Genomic DNA, 18,550 nt, shown 5'->3' with positions numbered 1-18,550 from the left:
GTGACTAGCGCCTGGATTAGGAGTTTAACTAAGGATCCCATCTGAAGACAGATACCTAAGGCTTATCCCTAAAGCTGGGCCAAGCTCTAGACTAAAAGATGAGTGAATTAAAATACAGGACACATTGTACCAAGCTACTCAGTACCATGAGTGGGGCCAGATTGCTGAAGGAAAGACCCAGACAACATACTCAACCCAACTATCTAAGTCATCAGCTGTTCCGAACACAAACAATCTCATAATCCTAGGAGGAGGTGACACACCCTGGGATTCAGGAACTCTGGGTGTTTGATCTTTGTATTCCAAGCACCCGGCAAGTGGACAGAGCAGGCAGATAAAGGTTTCTGACCCAATGAGAAAAAGTCACAGTCTGTCCTACTCAGCAACACATTAAGGACAGACCGGATAGCATGTGAACTTCCTCTACAACTGCCCTGAAACCACAGTCACCACGTAAGTCCTCTCCCGCCTCTCTTCATCCCTCCCAGTGTCCCTATGAGGATATTGCCCTATGAGCCGTGTCAGTCCCTGGCCCTGGGAATGGCCCGGAGGTACCTGTACTCCCGTTCTTGCAGGATCTCCACGGGGTCCAGGCCTTGGGGTTTCTGGATGGGGCTGATGCGGCTCTGCTTCTGTTGCAGCTGCAGGACGGGAGATGGCTGCCCTGGAGCAGGCTGCTGCACCGAGGGCCCAGGCACTGCTGTGGCCGTGGGCTGGGTGGCAGCTGGAGGTGCGGGCGAAGGTCGGCCGCTGGGTGCTGGTGCCGACAGCTTCTGCTGGGTGTTCTGAGCAGTCATCAGCAGCTCCTGCCCAGGGCCTGTGAGACAAGAGGGGCATAGGCAGGACAGGACAGAAGGAAGGACCCCTGATGACCATGCTGATCTCTCCTCCACCCATCGACCACCACCTAGGGTCTCAGGCTGCCAGGGTCTTAAACTCAAGAGCCGACTAATGGAGGGTACAAAGGAAGGAGAAAAAAAATGAAACTCTGGGACAAAGTAGCCTAGCAAGTACCTCACAGGGAAATGGCACATACTAATGAATATTGTCAAAAATACCAAAAATATGGCTCCTAGTTGTAATAAATCAAGGAAATGACAAGCTAGCTTTTAATGCCACAGTTTGCAGATTTTTTTTTTTGAGGGGATTGTTTTTTGTTTTGTTTTTTTTTTAGAATCACAGGTGGATTCAAACTTCACAAAAAGAAAGAGTTCTACAATAATCAGATGCAATGGGTGTGGCCCCAAGGTCTCGCTTTGCAAACTGCTGATAGGTTCCTGCAAAACAGGGCTCTGTCCCAACAGCTGATGCCGGCTCTGAGATCCAGTGCCTAGGGCTGAAAGAGCTAACTGGTTTGCCGAGAGCTAAAAGAGGTTCGTACTTCCTTTAGCAGTTCTGAAAGTTTATTTCAGGCTTAGTTACAGTGAATCACAGGAAGCAAATCTTACTTAAATTACACAGTAGTAAAGTTTTTCTAAAACCATTCAACATTAGGGGTAAAATGTGCTCGTTTCCCTTAATAAAAATTAGCAAATATTAGGATTCAAGAAAGCCTTTGTTTTCTTATGGCATTCAATCTTTAGCCTATCTCTGAAGCTTAGCACGGTGGCATAGACCTACAATTCCAGCACTTCAGAATAGAGGAAAGAGTTGAATTCAAGAGTTGGTGGCCAACCTGAGCTATAGGAGACCATGTCCCTAAGCAACAAAACAAATCTTTAAGTATAGCTGAATTCGGTTTCAGCCACTTTTCTGAAACAAGTGTTGGGGATTTGAATTATCTGCTAGACACAAATCTAGAATAAGAAGGGCTTCAACTCTCCTCCAGGTGAGTTCAGTTTCCTTAAAGTTGAGTAAGATTACTGAAGGTACCAGATATATTAGAAAACTTTTTCTTTTTATAAAAAGACAAAGACTCTCAGTCAGCAGATGCTCAAACCACAAGCAGAATTCATGCAAGTGTTTCTTCTATCCTCCCTTAGGGGGGGAAAAACTAAAAAAGCCATTAAGCACAAAAATCATAGTCCAAAACTTCAGAGAGGTGCGATAATTAACTATACAAAGGCAAGCATTATGGAAAGTGGAACAGGTTTCTTCAACTTTTGACAAGTGCCATTTAGAGGACTTCAGTGACAATCCAGAGAAAGACATGAGCAAACACTGTGACATAGGGAAATGCGAAAAATTAGTACAAAAGGCTGGGGGAAGCTTCCGTGTGTGTGTGTGTGTGTGTGCTGGGGGCAGGGGGTGGGGAGCTCCAGAGTGTGTGTGTGTGTGTGTGTGTGTGTGTGTGTGTGTGTGTGCACGTGCACTCGCGCTTGTACTGGTAAACCTTTCTCCCAATAGTTGGCACACACTGTTCTTTCTCTTTCAAAAATTAGGTAAAATTTCCCAAATAACACAGACCTAGATAAGATTTTTTCTTGTGCCCTCCACCCCCAGGGTTTCTGTGTATGCTCTCGGCTGTCCTGGCACCAGGTTCTGTACGGCCTCCTGAGTGCTGGGATTAAAGGCGCAGTGCCACCACTGCTCGTAGTTTGTTCTTAGGCCTTGGTACTCTTGAGCGTTGATTAAAAAGCGTTCTGGGGTAAAATACATGACTCTTTATTTTTTATTTTTTAATCTTTATTAACTGGAGCATTTCTTATTTACATTTCGATTTTTATTCCCTTTCCCGGTTTCCAGGCCGACATCCCCCTAACCTCTCCCCCTCCCCTTACGACTCTTTATTTTTATGTCCAGGGTGTATCATCATATAAAGTTGTTTTCTCAACTAAACTCTTTCAATGAATGTTTTGTTTTCTGAATGGGGGAATCTTATACAAAATACATAAATCTTCATTACCTGTCTTACTTAGAACTTTTTTTCATGCATATTTAAGAAAGCAATTAACACCCAGGTTGTTAAGCACGGGCATGACCATGTAGGGTAGGTTTTAGAATACCTTTCCCGAGAGGGCTTAAATTAAGGAATTTGTTTTCCTTTGCACTGTCTTATGTATGACTAGTCAAATGACAGAAGATAGAGATTTCTAGCGTTTATGTTTTTTTAATTTTTAATTACATTTATTCATTGCACGTACGGACATCAGAAGACCATTTGCAGGAGTCGGTTCCCTCCTTCCACCATGTGGGTGCTGGGAATCAAACTCAATCTTCAGACTTGGTGGCAAGAGCTCTTACCCACTGAGCAGGTAGAATTACATATGTTAGAAGCTGTGGGCTTAGCATTCTAAATGGTGAGCTCGCCAAAAAGATTCTCAAAATACAAATACTTTTTTGGAGAAGAAAATCAATTAGTTATTGGTAAAATAGCATCACGACGATTACCATAAACTTCACTGTCAAAAGTATTTTCCCTCTTTTCTAAGTTCAAAAGATAAAAACAGCCCAGGAGTTCAGCACCAGTGCACACTCACTGGTTGCAGTCATTATGACTAACCCCAACCACCTTCATAGCCAGACTACCTAGAAGTACAAAGGCAGGATTTAATGAAAATAAGGTATTGTCAGATGGTCATTTTTTTTTTGTCTGTGTATTTCCAAGATAAGGCTGATCTGCCTTGTTAGCCCTATCCTATTACATTGTAATCTGGTGGACTCATCCTGAATACTGAGAAACAGAAACCCAACCATAGGCTTACATATTCCAACTAACCTCACAGCACTAGAAGGAGCTAAAGAACGCTTGTTCTTGCAGAGGACCCAGGTTCAATTCCCGCTACCCACACGGTATCTCACAACCATCTGTAACTCCAGTTCCAGGGGACCTGATGTCTCTTCTGACCTCCTCAGGCACCAGGCACATACAGGACAAACATACACACATGCAGGCCAAACATTCATACACATCAAACAAAATAACTCTAAGAAAAAAATAACAGTTATACCCCCCCCCAAAAAAAAGAAAGAAAAAATACTCCCTTAGTTCTATTACCCCGTGTGAAGCTGACCAAGTTACCAAGTCCTGTATCAGTTCATCATTTGCAGAGTGGGGACAATGATAACACCTCTCTCACAGAGTGGCTGTAAGGCTTCAGGTAAGATTATCTGACTATGTGTTCAACTTTTTCGTCTTTATTGATCAAGGACGGGAGAAAAATCTAATGTAATCACTGCATGCCACACAACAGAAAGCCCCAGGACAAAAGAAAGCACTTCCAGAATTTGGGTACCGTTTTAGCTGGCATCTTGGGGAGCTATTTTCTAGGCCAAACTTCAAAAACGTGTCTGCAGTTTTACACAACCCAACACAGATGCTCCTTGGGTCAGCAGACTTGCTGTGTGTACCCTGCCAGCTGTGATCAGGGCTACTTAGGAGCAAATTCTATTTCCTGGCTAAACCTAGATTTATTTACTGTGTGGGTCTGTTTTCTCCTCTCTCTGACTGACTGTATAAATACATTGATTTACAGACCGGAAAATTCAATGTAGCTTCCTGTACTTAGGCTCAGGATGTGAGCCTCATCTGCGCAACTCGGTGCCTGTCCTGCAGGAGGTTTACAGAGAGCACTGGACTCAGGCCACAAACACCACCCCACCGTGCACCAAACGCCTGCGGTTAGCTACCTAAGGCCTTTCCCCTCACCTTCAAACTGAGCACAGGTTGGATTTTTAGCTTGTCTCTCCAGTATTTAGGCTTATGGTTAGTGTTCAAAACGCAATCGGCTTCAGCCCTTGTCTGAGGAACCGAAGTAGATTCTGTACTGCCTGTCTCTCCAGAAAGTGGTCCAATCCCATCGCATCCGATATGAAGGAATAAGAGCAACGGGCCCACCAAGCACCTGCGCCTTAGCCTCACCTGCATAGCATTTCTGAGCACTTAGCTCCCGCTCAACACAGGGTGATTATGCAAATCACCACTCTACTCTGTATTAAACAGAAATGTAAGTGATTTCTACAGGTTGGAAAAAAAATAAATGAAGTAAAGAATATTTAAACCGAGCATATCAGAAAGTTTCAGATGCACCCCCCTCACACACACACAAGCATTTAAGATGAGTAGAAGACAAAGCAAAACACAAAAACCCACTTTCTTTTTCTACCACTATAAGGTTGTTCTCTCACCTTCCCCAAACCACAACTTTTTTCAGTTCTCATTTTTATTCCACTTTAATCCCTAAAAGGATAAGAGAGAGAATCAAAGCGAAAAGAGAAATGTGTCTTCATTTGGAGCGTTGCCACATGAGCAAGGACGAGACTCTACTTGAGAAGTGGCCAACATGTCGGCTGCTGCCCCGCCCCAGCCTCCTCCAGTACACATGCACAGTGTGCAGAAGGGCATCCAGCTATGGAACAATGTCACTTCCGGTGAGTTCTAGCTCTGGAGTAGGTCTGGGGAAGGAAGACCAACCCAGTGCTGTAATGTGCTCTCTTTGTTCATTAAGTATACTAGGAAAAGGGACACAAGAATAGAAGAGACCTAACTACCTTAGGAGAACTGCGTGTCTTTTTTTATTTCCTCTGGAAGATTGGCAGGGTGTTTATGAACAAATACGCTTTTTTTTTTTTTTTTAAGGGAGGGGGATAGTTTAATATTGGCTTTAAAAAAATCCTTCCACTATTTAGGTTTATTTCAAATGTCTATAAATAAATGTCGTTTTCCAATAAGGTTGTCTGTCCTTCTATGTCAGATTTCTGCCCACGTTTTACAGGATCAACACTCTCCTGGCAGCAGCAAGGACACGTTGCTCTATCAGAAGGAGATATTTTCTGTCCTCTTTCACCTGTGACCTCCTTGTCCACCTGGCCAGAAAACAATTATCTGCCCAAATATGTCCATTTCTTCCTAAGCATGACAGCTGGGACATCCAGAAGACATGAGCAGTGGGGTACTAAAATGAAGTCTTCTGTTGACAGGGATGTGACAAGGCAGGAGTAGGCAAAGAAGTGGATGATTAAGAAGGGTACCTCCCTTGTGTGGAAATGGCCCAGAAAAATTAAGGCACGGTTAGGTTCAGTTAACATGCAATATCAGTCACATGGATGTACTCAGATAACATAAACTTCACCTTTTAAATTTCACTACTTTGATGGAAAGGTTTCTCAGATGAGGAATTCGGCATCCTTTCTTCATGCTGTGGGATGTTTCCCTGCTCAGTCGAGGTCAGTTAAAAGCTGCTAATGCCTTTGGAAGCCTATGACAGGGCAGGTGAAACTCCAAGACACACTTCATGCACCATGAATTACGCTCAATTGGCAAAAATCCCATAATGTTACCTCTTGGGAACGTCACTTTGTTCCCCCTGCTCTGCCTAGGTGCCAGCTATCTGGATGTAACCAGCTGGGCTCTGCACAAAACCCGGTTGTTAAAACCACTCATGTGGGAAGCAAAGACCACCAGCTCTGTTAACTGTGTCCAGAGTTAAGCCTGAAAAGAACTTGTGCCAGGAAGCTACGCTCTCCCCTATTTGTGCACAGCAGTGAAGAGCTGAGGCACCTCTACTTTGCAGATCCTTTCCCTGGTCTGGAGGATTTGGGTCAAGAAGGAGCCCTTTGGGGGAAATAATCAAGAATATGAGCTTTCGAGTCACGACTACTAGGGTCTGGATTTGAATGCAGCAGAGGGGGAATGTGCCAAGAACATGGCAGGGTACCGGTGAGCAAGCAGTGTCTAAGCTACACGCAAAAGTTTTCCTTCTTTGTGGCCAAATTCTCTAGAGCTTTAGTTTTAGAGCTTTATGATTTTACTGAGGGTTCAACTTGTCATTTCCCTGCATGAAGTTTGGGGTGTCTTTTCATAACACTGTTTGGTTTCCTCCATCTATCAAAAGGCTCCCTCATAGCCACAACACAGAAATCTGGGTATGAAATCATTTTTTTCTTTAAAAACTCAACTGCTAAAATAATGATGTTGGTGCATGCCTATCTTATCCAGAGAGAAGCAGAATGCTACAGGGGCAAGGCTAGCCAGGGCTTCAAAGAAAGAACTTGTCTTAAATATCACACACGCATGCATGCATGTACCTACGAATGCACACAGAAAAAAGAAAAGAAACACACATTCTATGTTCTAAATGTCTGTATCTCCCCAGATCCCTATGCTGGAATCTAATTCCCTAAGTAGGTGGTATAAGGAGGTAGAGAAAATTAAGCCATGAGGAAGCACTCTCATGAGGAAGACCAGTGACCATGTAAGAGACCACAGAGTTTCCTCACCCCTTATACTGTGAGAGGATAGAGTACAGGTGCTTTCTACAACCCAGAAAGCAAAGACTCCCCATATAATAATAAATTTGCCGACATACTAATAATGGTGGAAGTCCCAGTCTCAGAACTATGAGACACAAATTTCTGCTGGTTTTGTTTTGGGCTTCAGTATTATGACAGTGTTTCATACATCCCAGGCTGGGATTCAAACTCATGATGTAACTGAAGATGTCAGTGATCTTTTGACACTCCTACATCTACCTCCTGAAGTGCTGGGGTTAAATAGTTGTATACCACAGCTGGCCTAAGACACCCATTAAAAATTATTAACTTTTTATGTGTATGTGTGAGGTATATAAGTAAGTATGTGTGCTGTGGGGAAGGTGAGGTGAGAAGGAAAATGTGGGCACCCTGTGTCCTACTCTGTCTCTGCCTCATCCCCTTGAGATCTCTGACCGAGCATGGAGTCCAACCGGCAGCCAGCAAGCACCAACAATCTTGCTGTCTCCCTACCAATCCCTCCGCTACAGCACCCAGATTACAGGTGCCCACGACCACGCCTGATTTTTACACATGTTCTAGGGACTTGAATTCAGGTCCTGCTGCTTGCATAGCAAGTATTGTTACCCACGGAGCCATCTCCCCAGCACCTGGACTCATTTTGAATGTCAAACCTACAACCTACAAGAGTTCATCTTCCTGGTGTCTCTATTTTTTGAAACTAAATCTATCAGAAAAGAAACACTGACTTGAAAATTAAAGTATTTAAATCAGATATACTAATCAGAATCTTTTCCCCTTACCGGAGTTCCTAAACCTAGGGCAAATATCTCAGATCCATTGTTCTGATGGTTACAAGCTTGTCAGTTTACCCAAAGGAGTAGAAGCCACTCATAGGAGATGGTACTTGTATATGGAGAACATTACAATCTCCACTCTCTAAATCCCTGATCGCTAAAGCATAGCCTCTATTTATCTAGTTCTATTTTAGAACTTAATTGAATGAATGAATGAATGATTAGGAAAGGGGATATGTGTGCCACAACCTGCATGTACAGCAAGTCAGGAGACAGCTCTCTGTAGCCGTTTCTCTCCTTCTACCTGTATGTAGGTTCTAGGGATAGAATTCAGGGTCCATCAAGGCTTGTGGAATAAGCACCATCACCCAGAACTACCCTGAGAAGCACACTAGAAACACAAGCTTCAAAGAGGAACACTTTAAAGCCCCTACCAACATGAAAGAACTGTGCCTCCAGAAGGCCACGCAAAGGACAGCATCGACCCCATCTCTTATGTAATCACAGCTTCTGATTCTTATCCCAAGGAGTCTAAGAAACGGGGCATGCGGACCTGTTTCCCTGCTATGAATAAATGTTACCAATGTCTCTGCCATGGAAGCTTTTTATGACAGTGATAATGACGATGTAATGATAGTTAGGCTTCCATATCTGTGAGTCCCAACTCTGTGAATTCAACTAGCATGAGATAAAAACTACTCAGGGCAAAAAAAAAAAAAAAAAAAAAAAAAGAAAAGAAAAAGAAAAAAAAGCATCCATACTGAGGGGCATAGACTTTTTTTTTGTCATTATTCTTTAAACAATACAGTGTATCTACCATTCCGAGAGCATTCACGTCGTAGCCTGTATTTCTCCTAGATAATCTACAGATGAGAAAGTACACAGAGAGGAGATGCATAGTTTAAATGCAAATGCCTCCCCACATTTCATATAAGGGACTTGAACATAACAGATCTCTGTATCCGCTGGGGTCCTAGAAGCAATCTGCTTCTGACACCAAGGGATGACTGTAATTTGAAGAATAATCACACCTGGGAGATCTACTTTATATTCTCAGGCCAGAAATGACGCTGTGTCCTCTGAGAAATTGGGAAGCAACTTCCTTCTGAATGGTGAGAATGAGATCCGTGACCCTACCTCCTTGTGGCTCTGTCAGAAAACTCCAGTCCTCTTTGAAGCTCAGTCATGGTAACTGCATGGGGTCTATTGTGGGCTTTACATCCCTGACCTGGAGATTCTTGCTGCTTTGTAAGATTTCCCACATTTCCGGCTTTCTCATTTGATAATTTCTTTTTTTTTTTTTTTTTTTTTTTTTTTTTTTACAACAGGTCTCAACAGATGCATAAATGTTATTCCAACAAAAAGGATAAGAAATAAATAAATCAACAAACATCGAAAGCCTCGGTTGGGGGCCAATTTGAGCAGGGAGTTCTATAGCTGGATGCAGAAGACACAGGGTTTCTAACCTGGAGTACACGGATGGGCTTTCAAGCAACCTTGTACCTCTTAAAAGAGAATACAGGATCTTAGGAGAACGTGCTTAGTGTTTACGTGCTTTCTCCCAAGGTTCCCAGCCTGCAGGAGGGTGTCCAATTAAGAAACACTGCTCTAGGACTCTATAGCAGGAACCAAGAATGTTAGCTGATCTCAATGGCTTCTACCAACCTACTGCTTCTGTGTGTAAGAGGCTGCTTATCCAAGCTGGACCGGAATGATATTCATTTAGTTGCGTATTAACCTACCAGATGGTCTATTGTAGCTAACAAGAGCTGGCGGCTGCTGCTGCTGCTGTTGCTGCTGCTGTGGCTGTGCCTGTGTCTGCTGCTGAGGCTGCTGGGGCTGCTGTGCTGTTGTTGCTGCTGCTGTTGTTGCTGCTGCTGCTGCTGCTGCTGTTGCTGTTGCATACCAGGCAAGGTCCTTTTTCCCTGGACTGCAAGCTGCAGAGTTTCAGGGAGGGGCTGGCCCCTGGCCAACATTTTGTAAGCTAAAATCTGAGCTCGAAGCTGATGCAGCTGTACGGGACTGAAAGGCGAGGGACCTCTGTTAGGCTGGTTCATGGCCTGCAGATCTCCTGGGATGAGTGTCCCTGGCTGGCTCGGCGGCATCTGGGGTGGGGTTGGGCCTCCTCCAGATATAGGGCTGGAGACATGCTCTGGGGCTCCCAAAGGAGATGGATGTGGTGACATATAACCTAAAATAAAAACATAATATCACAGGCTATAGCAGATGACTGAGGGGGGGAAGGGAGGGAAGGAGGGAGAAAGGGAGGGAAGGGAAAGGGAGAGGGAGGGGGAGAGGAAGAAGGAAGGGGAGAGGGAAGGGAAGGGGGAGGAGAGGAGAGGGAGAGAGGGAGAGGGAGAGGGAGGGGGAGAGGGAGGTAGTCTTAGGTACTCTAATAATTTCCTGGTATAACGACACTACATGAGAGAATAGAAACTTAAGGTATTAATAAGTTAACAATTACATATAATTTAGAAGTTTAATCCATAATATAGTTTTCCTACAACTTAAAACTATCTATGTAGGTACATTAGAAAGGACAGGTAAAGATAACTTTATGACAGTTTACTTAACACCCGCAAGATTAGCACTTCAAAAAAGAGCTATTTCGTTTCCTCATAATAGGTCTTTGACACCCTGTATTCCACACTCACAGAACATCTGGATTTTGCTAGCCCCGTTTCAAACGATCAATAGCCACTTGTACCCTGGAAGGCAAACCGTGAGTGGTTGTTAGACCACCTGCACGAACGATGATGGCGGGCAGTATTCTCCATTAGAAGTGGCTCCAAGCCGTTCAACAAAACATGAAGAGGTCTAACGTGGCTCTGTACAGAACAGGCAGTGTCTTAGGAAGAAATCAAGTGTTATTTGGCTGATTATCATGCAAGCTGTGACTAGCTGGCAATTACCGAGGGGCTAGTGCTGCAGTCACTGTGGAATGGTCGCACACCGCATCTCTACTGAGTTTGCCCAGAAACAGGCTAAACCAAGGGCTGGGCACAGGTAATTTATATGGGAGGTGCTGGGACATTGAGAGGCGTATGGAGAGGTGATATATGGGACGGAAGATAGCCAATAAAAAAAAGCATTATCAAGCCAGCTGTTGCAGCAGGCCTCGAAGATTAATCCACTGCAGAAGCTTTGGGATACAAGATAAATAAACGAGCTAGGCTTACTCCAGGGAGGGGCTTAAGAAGCTGGGGAATTTCAACTCCTACAGTATCGGTCACTGGTGAAGTCACTAGTCTCAGTAAGGCTGTGGGGGTCACAGGACACTATTCCACTCACTGTAAGGTAGGGATCACCAGTCAGTGAACTAAGATAATGCCAGCCAACCAGGCACATGTAGGAACAGGAATGGCGGAAGGACCAAAGCACATCAGGAAGAGCATAGACCGCCAATATCAACCCTCTGTACAGCCCTTTGAAGAAAAATACCATTACTTCAGATTCTAAGGGAAGGCTGCAGAGGCTCAGAGGGAGTCACCCAACGTCACACAAGTACATTTTTGTAGCACAGCTTGGTTTGTTTGGTTGGCTGATTTGTTTTATTGAGATAGAATTTCTCTGTGTTGCCCTGGCTATTCTGAAACTCACTCCATGGACCAGGTTGGCCTTAAAATCAGAGATCGGTCTGTCTCTGCCTCCCAAGTACTGGGTTAAAGATGTGCATCACCACCACTGGGCCCGTGGCTCAGGTTTTAAAATTGAGTCTGTCTGGACCTAATGTGCACACACTCAATTTTCAAAAATATTCAGGTCTAACAGGATCACACACACACACACACACACACACACACACACACACACACACAAACGCAAATGGAAGGCACCGACTTGGGCTTTAACATACCAAATTGAGGAAACAGAGAATATTTCTCTGAAGGAAGAAAAGACAAAACACAGGAATTTCAAGGGCATCACTTCGGAAGGTGGCATGCTAAGCAACACCCACAACGACATACGACTGGGTGTTGTCAGAGGAAGGTCCAATATGGAGAAAGGAACCAAGTGGCTACTGCCATCCAACAGCTGCCTTAAGTTCACACACTTTTAATAAAGGGAAAGGAGTCCCCAGGCAGAACAGGACAAACACGGATGAAAAGTCCTGATCCTTTGATGAGCATGTGCATTTGATGGCGACTGTAAAGGTCACCACAGACCAGGCTGTTAGATGCGAGCTGTGTGTTTGAACCCTTGTCACATCTATATAAAAGAGTTCCAGGGCCACAAAGATCCAGAGGTGGGTGGCCATCTGGACCACCTCCATCTGAAGCCAGGAGAAAATAATTGATAGTTATTCTTATCTGTGGTTTGGCTATTTCGAGAGGGGAAACAACTTAGCACAATGCCCTGAAAAGAACTGGTGGTCTTCTATTGACTATTAAAAGAATCAATACATGGGGAACTCCTAGCCAAGAGGGGAACTGCTAGGTCTCAATACCCACATCCCTTCTTCATGCCAGGGCATACGACATCAGGGTTGGGCTCTAGTTAGTTGCCTATGTAAGTGAGTCAAGGAAATCTCCTTGAAGTCAGCCTGTTAGACTGCTAACATAAACATTCCAACAGGTTACTATCTGTAACAATAAGTATCAATAAGATTCATAACTTCTGCCATTGATATTTTTTTCCTGTTCATGAAGCTGATGCTCACCCTTTAATGAAAGCTGATCAAAATGGCTGTTCAGTAAACACCTTTCTTCCCACCTCTGAAACTAGTATAAGAGGGCAAACGTACATGTTCATAGTAGGAAGATGTGACACAAGGAGCTGAGATGAGCCAGTAGTCTACTGCTGCCCACCCAGTCTTTCCCGTTTTCTAAGCTGTCAAGTATAAGGTCATCCATACACAAGTCACAGAATTCCTGATACAGGGTCTAAAATACTGGACAAACCCATATAAACTCAACTGTATTGTGTAGCTTATTGAATCCACTTTTTAAAAAAAGACTTATTTATTTTAAGTGAGTACACTGTCGCGTCTTCAGACACACCAGAAGAGGGCATCAGATCCCACTACAGATGGTCGTGAGTCACCGTGTAGTTGCTGGGAATTGAACTCAGAACCTCTGGAAGAACAGTCAAGTGCTCTTAACGGCTAAGTCATCTCTCCAGCCTTTGAACCCGTAAAGCTCTGCTATGAGGCTGAGCTAAGAGCAAGGATACAGCACAAAGATGTGATGACTTCGTTGAGCAGATGAAGTCAAAACACTGAAGGCAAAACAAAAGAACCTGCCATGGAGAGCTGCAAAAATACTCCAAAGACCAAGATGCTGGATGCAGGTTTGGGCCTCAGCTTTGCACACCTGGGAAGCAAGTGGCAGACCTTTGACGACGTGGTATCTACTGGAAAGAGTTAAGCAATTACAGATGTGCTACTGAAGGGGATATTAGGACCAATTCCTTCTTGCCTATCTGTGTTTGCTTCTGAGGTGCTAATGGTTAAGTAGACCTCCTCTACCCTGCTGCTCTTTCTATAATGTACCTTGCCATCTCAGACCTAAGATCACAGAGCCAAGGTAGATGGAAACATCTCTTATCAAGCCAAAATAAATGTTCCCTCCTTCCAACTGGACTGTCTGGGATATTTTGCAACAATAAAGAAAAACCAACCCACATACCTGGCCACTGAGAAATCAACACAGGGAAACACTGGTAAGTTTGACAAGAAGGAAACTGGCAGAACAAAATTCATATGGCAGGATCAATCAATAGACTAAGAAAGTCTGCCTCAAATTTGATAGAAAGAAGCCGGGGGTGGGAAGAAATTGTTTCCTAGAATTTACAGAAGATGTTAATAGAATCATTCTGTCACCGTGACATCAAAAATGTGACAGTGGCTTAGCTACAATGAAAGGGATTTCTTTTTTCGACATGAGTAGCATCCCATAAAACTTGAGGGAAAACAGAATCTAAATGATGCATCAGCATAACATATTTTGGTAATTATCCTTCGTTGAGAAAACAGAGAGAAGAAATTGCCTCCGAGTAAATATCCATTTTGTGTGAAGATAACACTGTTGCTCCAGATATCACTCTTCTCCAAGTCTTCTTTGATTTACTCATCCAGAAGTGTCACAAAAATAGCGGTTTTCCTTCACTGGCCTTCAAGAGTCATTATATTATCTCCCTGGTTTCACCTTGCCTTGGAGGGAAGTAATAAGTTCTCTGCAATTAATAACCTCAAATTTTTAAGTACTAATTTTATGTACACTTTCTACACTCAACAACATAAGCATGCATATAGATTATATATACACACTATATGTATGTGTGTGTTTATATATGTATATATACATTTACATATATGTGTGTATATATATATATATATATATATAAATATATATAAACATTCTTAATCCATTGTGTTAAAAATAAACAATGTTATCATTGGGACTATGAGGTACACAAGTATTTACTGAGGGAAATGGTTTTGCCTTCCAAGCAACACCCTAAAGTACCCTAAACTGTGTTCTGAATTAAAGCTGGCAGCCGTCTGATCAATACTGAGCCTCCCTATACCTGTGCATTTAGAAAGAAGTTTCCACAACAGGACTTTCAAGGTACACACTATTACCGAGATAAAATTCTTTTCAAATCATTATACAAAATAGAAATGCATTACAGCACCACTGTTGTATTCTTAAAACATTCACTCCCCAGTCTACAGAATCCGCTAACTGAAGCTCCTCCCATTTGCGTGTAATTAACACTGAGGTAACTTCTATAAAAACAGAACTGTTTAAAAGCATGGGTCGTTGTGTATACAATTTGTTTCTGTGTCTAATGGGACGCAGTGTGCAGAGTGTATAGAGCATTCTGCCAAGCAGGGTGATCCAGAGGTAAACAAAATCTTACGGGGAGAAGGGGATTCAAGCTATCAGAGAATTTTGAGGAGAAACAAATGTGAACCTGTTCTCAATTATAAAATTCAGGTGTCTTTATTTGTTCCTTCAGGGCATTCACATAGCGCCAGTAACTTCTAGATGTCTGGCAGTGCCAGGAGCAGAAAAAGTTGAAGCATCTGGCTTTAGGAGTTACTGCATGCAATTCTTCCGTACCTTACAGGTACTGAAACGGAGGTCTCATTATCGCTATGAGTACACACGGCCCCTCAGAATTTAAATGACAAACCTAGAGGTGCTGCTATAATTCATTCTAGTCAAACTTCTCCTTCCTATCCTGCAAAAGGCCTCAATCCTCCAATGCTTCACTACAAGGTCAAGATTTCACCAGTCATCTGGGATAATTATGCTTGCCCGCCACCAAGACCCTGGGATGTTCGAGATCACATGACAGTGGAAGGGCACCCTAATGTCAGCCTCTGCAATCTGTTTGTTTATAGTTCAGAAAGAAGACAGCTATGAGCATGTTTATTCAAGTCTTCCAGTCTTTTTTATGGTAGAGACCATCATAAATGGAGGAAAACCTGAAACACACCTGATTACAGGAAAGCATGTTTGACATATAAACCACAGGTATCCTGGAAGAAGACCCACATAACAGTGTCAGTTGGCACTAGATTGATGTAAAAATGGCCAAGGGGCCATTCTGCGTTCAGGCTACGGGTATTTTTAATGACTCCCAAAGCGCTTACTTTTCCTTCAGTAACATAGGAAGGACACATGACATAGATGACACAGAGGAGAAAAGAAATTCACACATGGATTAGCTATGGCCAGGGGTTGAATTGTCTTGCTACCCACAAAGAAACACATATCCTATCCTTTTTATCTGTGAACACTACCTCATTTGGAAACAGGGCCATGCAGACATCACCAAGTTAAGATGAAGCCATATAAGAATAGGGTCCATCTTGATCAAGTATCAAAGAGAAAGAGATACAGAGACAGCCAGTGAAAATGCCTTGTGGTGACAAAGGGGGTGGGGAGGCACTAGAGTATATAAGTCTAGGAAATGCCAAGTTTTACTGGTGACCAGCAGAGGTGGGGAGGAGTCTCTTCTGAAGCCTTAAGTGACAGTGGTCTCTCCTGATACCTTGTTCATGAACTTTTAACCACTAGATCTACAAAAGGATAAATTTGTTTTGGGCCACTAGGTTCCCAATTTTTTGCTATGGCAAGCCTAGGAGACCTATAGTCACTGACTAGCAATGGCAAGAGGTTTTGCTGCAAGAAAATGTCACCTCCTTTGACCCAGGGTGTTAAGTGTCAACTCAGGTGATGCAGGTGTTTGGTTCATCTTACTTTTACAGCTGTGCTATTGGTGGTGGCGTGATCTGGATTCCTTTTTACCTTTATCAATTACTGGCTACACATACTCAGAGAAATACGGAAATTCCCCCTTATGAGTTGGGAGTGACGACATTTACCTTACAAGATGAAAATAAGGATTCTCAATAAATGACACGAAGCTCTTAGATGTATTGAGTTGATAAAACTCTTAGCATTTAGGAAATAAAATCCCCCAGATAAATAATAATAATTCTTGGGTGAAAGGGGTGGTAGGTTTCTATAGAGAAAGAAAGCTAACTGGGTTTAACCATCTTTAGACACACAGGTAAAAGCGGTTACTAAATTACTACCAGGAACGACTGATAACTCTTTGGTATGATATGAAGACACAAACCTTGGCTGTGCTGATCCATTGGGCTCTGTGGAGGGCCCATTCCTGGGTGTGGTGGGCGCATATTGGTACCCTTCATGGATCCACAGTGGACATCTTCTACAATCCCCTTGTCATGTATCCCATCCATGGGCTGAAACACGTAAAGCGCATGCATTAGATACCTCTTTAAGGTACATTGTTTCTAACAAGACTGTCAGAAGCCACCCCCAAAGTCTTTGAAGATATGACACAACCATTCACTGTCCATTCTGCAGTTCTATATTTTTATACTTCATAAATAAATAAAAACAATATTACACCAAAAGGATCAGCAAAACCATCTCTAAGTCAGAAGATAAGTTTTTTTAAAAGGGTTGAATTTTCATTCTTTGGCCAATGTCACCAACTCCCAATTAAGGAAAAAGTACTATTCACAGGGTAGAAAAGGTTACTCTCTCATACCTCTGTAAATAGCTCTGAAACCCGTTACATACTGAACTTATTCTGGAGTCCAAGTGAAGGCTATGCGAAATGGTGGAGGTGACCTATTTTTCCTCGCTGGAGGGATGAACTAAGGAAAGTTACAAAGTTGAACCAGAAGGTTCCATGGCAGTTGGAAAGAGAAGAACATAAGGAACAGAGAAGCGAAGGGGGTGAGTTTCTGAAAAGGAGGGAGCGAACAGCAGAGAGAGATGCTGCTGCCAAGGGAGGGAACCCAGAAGAGGCTAAAGGCACAGGCCAGAAATGAATACCAAGCACAAGGATGAGATGCTGGACCCGGGTCCCGGAGCATGACAGACATACAATAAATAGCTATTGAACTGATGTTAATCCAATCCAGAATCGGGCCATGGAGCATGTGTTTGGAAAGGGAAAAGTCTATTCTTCCCCCAAAGTGTAATAGCAATTTTCAAAACAGCCTGAAAGGAACATTTCCAAGAGTTTATAAAAACCAAATGACTTCGAGCAAGAAAAGTATGAGTGTTTGCAGTTTTGGAGAAAAGAAAGTTAATTTCTGCAGAGTCAAAAGCACGCGCTTGAAAAGAGGGAAATTTTACCATAAAGAGGATGTTCAGAAGAAAAATGGGAAGAATCTGGTATAAAGGGTGTCACTGCGTCTGTTACGTAGTAATAATAGAGAGGAAATCAGAGCCATGCAGCAGATGGATTTAGGCCGCTTGTTTACTTATTTCCAGTGATGTTGAAAAGCCGAAGCTCAGAGGGAGATGGAGGAGGAAGACAAGGAACACAGAGGCCTGAAAAAGGAGGAAGAACGTGGAGGCATCTGGCCAGCAGGTGCGAGCTCCAGGAGTTCACCCAGGTCCTCAGGCAGAGAGCTACTGGAGGGGCTGCAAGGGAGGGAAAGAAAGCAGGGCCCAAAAATCTTCAAGGCTGAGAAAGAAAAACTGCAAAGCTCACAGGTAAGACAAACACAGAACACAAAAGAATCACCCAAACTCAAAACAGAAAGAGTGTAGAGGATGTGGGAGAGGTGAAGGTCGTAGGAAAGAAGAGATGGGTCAGAAGAAATGCCAATCAATAAACCTGTCCAACCGAAAAGCAGGACAGGGCCAACCCTCACCCACATACTTAATGTTTAAATGCTTCAATCACAAAGGTTGACTAGACATATCCTCGACTTTTTCCCTCAGGTCATCTGGAGGTTTGGTAACACACAGAGTCTACAAGGGCAGAACAGATCTAGACTACGCCTCCAAGTTGACATGAGATGATATAACATGAGGCTTGACTTGATAGTCAGTGACTTCAGGATGTCAAGTTGTCACCACATCATATGCCATGGAAAGTAAGAGCTTGAGTCCTGTAGATATTTGATGAGATAGGCAGGCACAGTGGCACAGAGAAGGAAGGAAGACGGGAGGGAGTTCAAGGCCCTCCTGGCTTACACAGTGATGTCCAGGCCAGCATGAGTTACATGACACTATCTCAAACAAACAAGCAGAAGGGGGGAGGATACAAAGCTGGGGACAACTGCAGATACATTATTGAATAAAAAGGGGATGTTTTGG

General features: G+C 43.3%; 1 protein-coding gene across 1 annotated transcript in view; it reads right to left on the bottom strand.

Moving 5' to 3' along the window:
* Smarca2 (SWI/SNF related, matrix associated, actin dependent regulator of chromatin, subfamily a, member 2) overlaps positions 1–16,798 on the bottom strand; it is a 149,014-nt gene extending 132,216 nt beyond the window's left edge. The window contains 4 exon segments of the mRNA XM_032891750.1: positions 556–817; positions 9,689–9,791; positions 9,794–10,137; positions 16,542–16,798. Of these exon segments, the coding sequence (XP_032747641.1) occupies positions 556–817; positions 9,689–9,791; positions 9,794–10,137; positions 16,542–16,695 (863 nt within the window). The 5' untranslated portion in view covers positions 16,696–16,798.
* Positions 16,799–18,550: the final 1,752 nt, after the last annotated feature.

The sequence above is a fragment of the Rattus rattus genome, chromosome 2 (assembly GCF_011064425.1).
Source record: "Rattus rattus isolate New Zealand chromosome 2, Rrattus_CSIRO_v1, whole genome shotgun sequence".
NCBI lineage: Eukaryota > Metazoa > Chordata > Mammalia > Rodentia > Muridae > Rattus > Rattus rattus.
Note: the sequence above shows the minus strand (reverse complement) of the source record. Positions and strands in the feature narration are given on the sequence as shown.